This window comes from Salvelinus sp. IW2-2015, unplaced genomic scaffold, assembly GCF_002910315.2.
Source record: "Salvelinus sp. IW2-2015 unplaced genomic scaffold, ASM291031v2 Un_scaffold1817, whole genome shotgun sequence".
In the NCBI taxonomy this organism is placed as follows: Eukaryota; Metazoa; Chordata; class Actinopteri; order Salmoniformes; family Salmonidae; genus Salvelinus; species Salvelinus sp. IW2-2015.
In genome coordinates, this window is record NW_019943190.1 from 70,800 (window position 1) to 71,996 (window position 1,197).

The following is a 1,197-nucleotide window of genomic DNA, read 5'->3' on the forward strand; positions in this document are numbered from 1 at the left end:
ATGATAAGGATAATAATGTATACCTGTATGATAAGGATAATAATGTATACCTGTATGATAAGGATAATAATGTATTACCTGTAAGATAAGGATAATAATGTATACCTGTAAGATAAGGATAATAATGTATACCTGTAAGATAAGGATAATAATGTATACCTGTAAGATAAGCTGGCGTATGCAGCAATCAGGCCGGTTGTATTGAGCATAATGTCAGCCACAGCAAGGTTAAAGACAAGGAAATTACTGGGAGTTCGCATTTGCTTTACGCTAATATAGGCCAATATTGAAACGGCGTTGAGGAAGAATCCAACAAGACCTAAAAGACACATAGAAAGAAAGAAATCATCATGGGGAAAGACACAGACTAAAAATGGGCGTTTAACATTTCAGTTAAATTATATAGCCTATATGTGAATAGGATATTATAATGTCATTATTGTTGAATTTTAACTACACAGACTTTAATTTTACTATTTCACATTTCAACCTTACAGAACCGCATCTTCAAATCCTTGTGTATTATTCACATCTTCCAGTGACAGCTTGGCATGATTTTAAGTTCCTGTCATCACTTAAAGAATCTTCAAAGCAATTCTCGGGCAATTAAAAACATTTTTTTACCGACTTTAAAATCAGTAGACCTGTCCCTTTAAGATCTCTTTAAAATCCCACGTAGCTCCATCTGGATACCATTTCGCTAACGCAAATAACAGCTTTTCTTTAAAAAATTTGGCATAAAATATTTCACTTACCCCCAACAAGAAGAGCTGAACCGAATGCAAACATGTCAAAATCGGAGAATCCCTCCGGTAATGTGTATGCTGCCATTTTTGATGGCCACTATGATTGTCGGACACTACCAGATAGTTCCTCGATGTTTATTCTCGCGTCTGAAAGTGCCAGAGTTTTGACTGAACTCCTTATAAAGGCTCTTTCACGTGAAAACGCATGCAAGGACTTATCTCATGTAAAACCCTCACCAATCCCTACAAGAATGTACTAAAAAAAGTGGCGCAATAGCAGAAGAGTTTGATACACACTGGGTAACAGCTATTTCTTATTTTCCCGAAGAAAAAAAATAATTATTCCCCAAACGGTCGTGTTTAATTGAAGTGGTTTCTGCGCACCAATTTTACATGCGCTTAACTGACAGGGAAACCGACTATCTGAAATTGTTGGCTACTAATGACGACC

General features: G+C 36.2%; 1 protein-coding gene across 1 annotated transcript in view; it reads right to left on the reverse strand.

Annotated features, from left to right (window-relative positions):
- Nucleotides 1–898, reverse strand: part of LOC112072084 (RPE-retinal G protein-coupled receptor-like) — an 11,743-nt gene extending 10,845 nt beyond the window's left edge. Inside the window, exons 1-2 of the mRNA XM_070439637.1 lie at nucleotides 756–898; nucleotides 160–319 (exon numbers count right to left, since the gene is read on the reverse strand). Of these exons, the coding sequence (XP_070295738.1) occupies nucleotides 160–319; nucleotides 756–831 (236 nt within the window). The 5' untranslated portion in view covers nucleotides 832–898. The remainder of the gene's footprint in view (nucleotides 1–159; nucleotides 320–755) is intronic.
- Nucleotides 899–1,197: the final 299 nt, after the last annotated feature.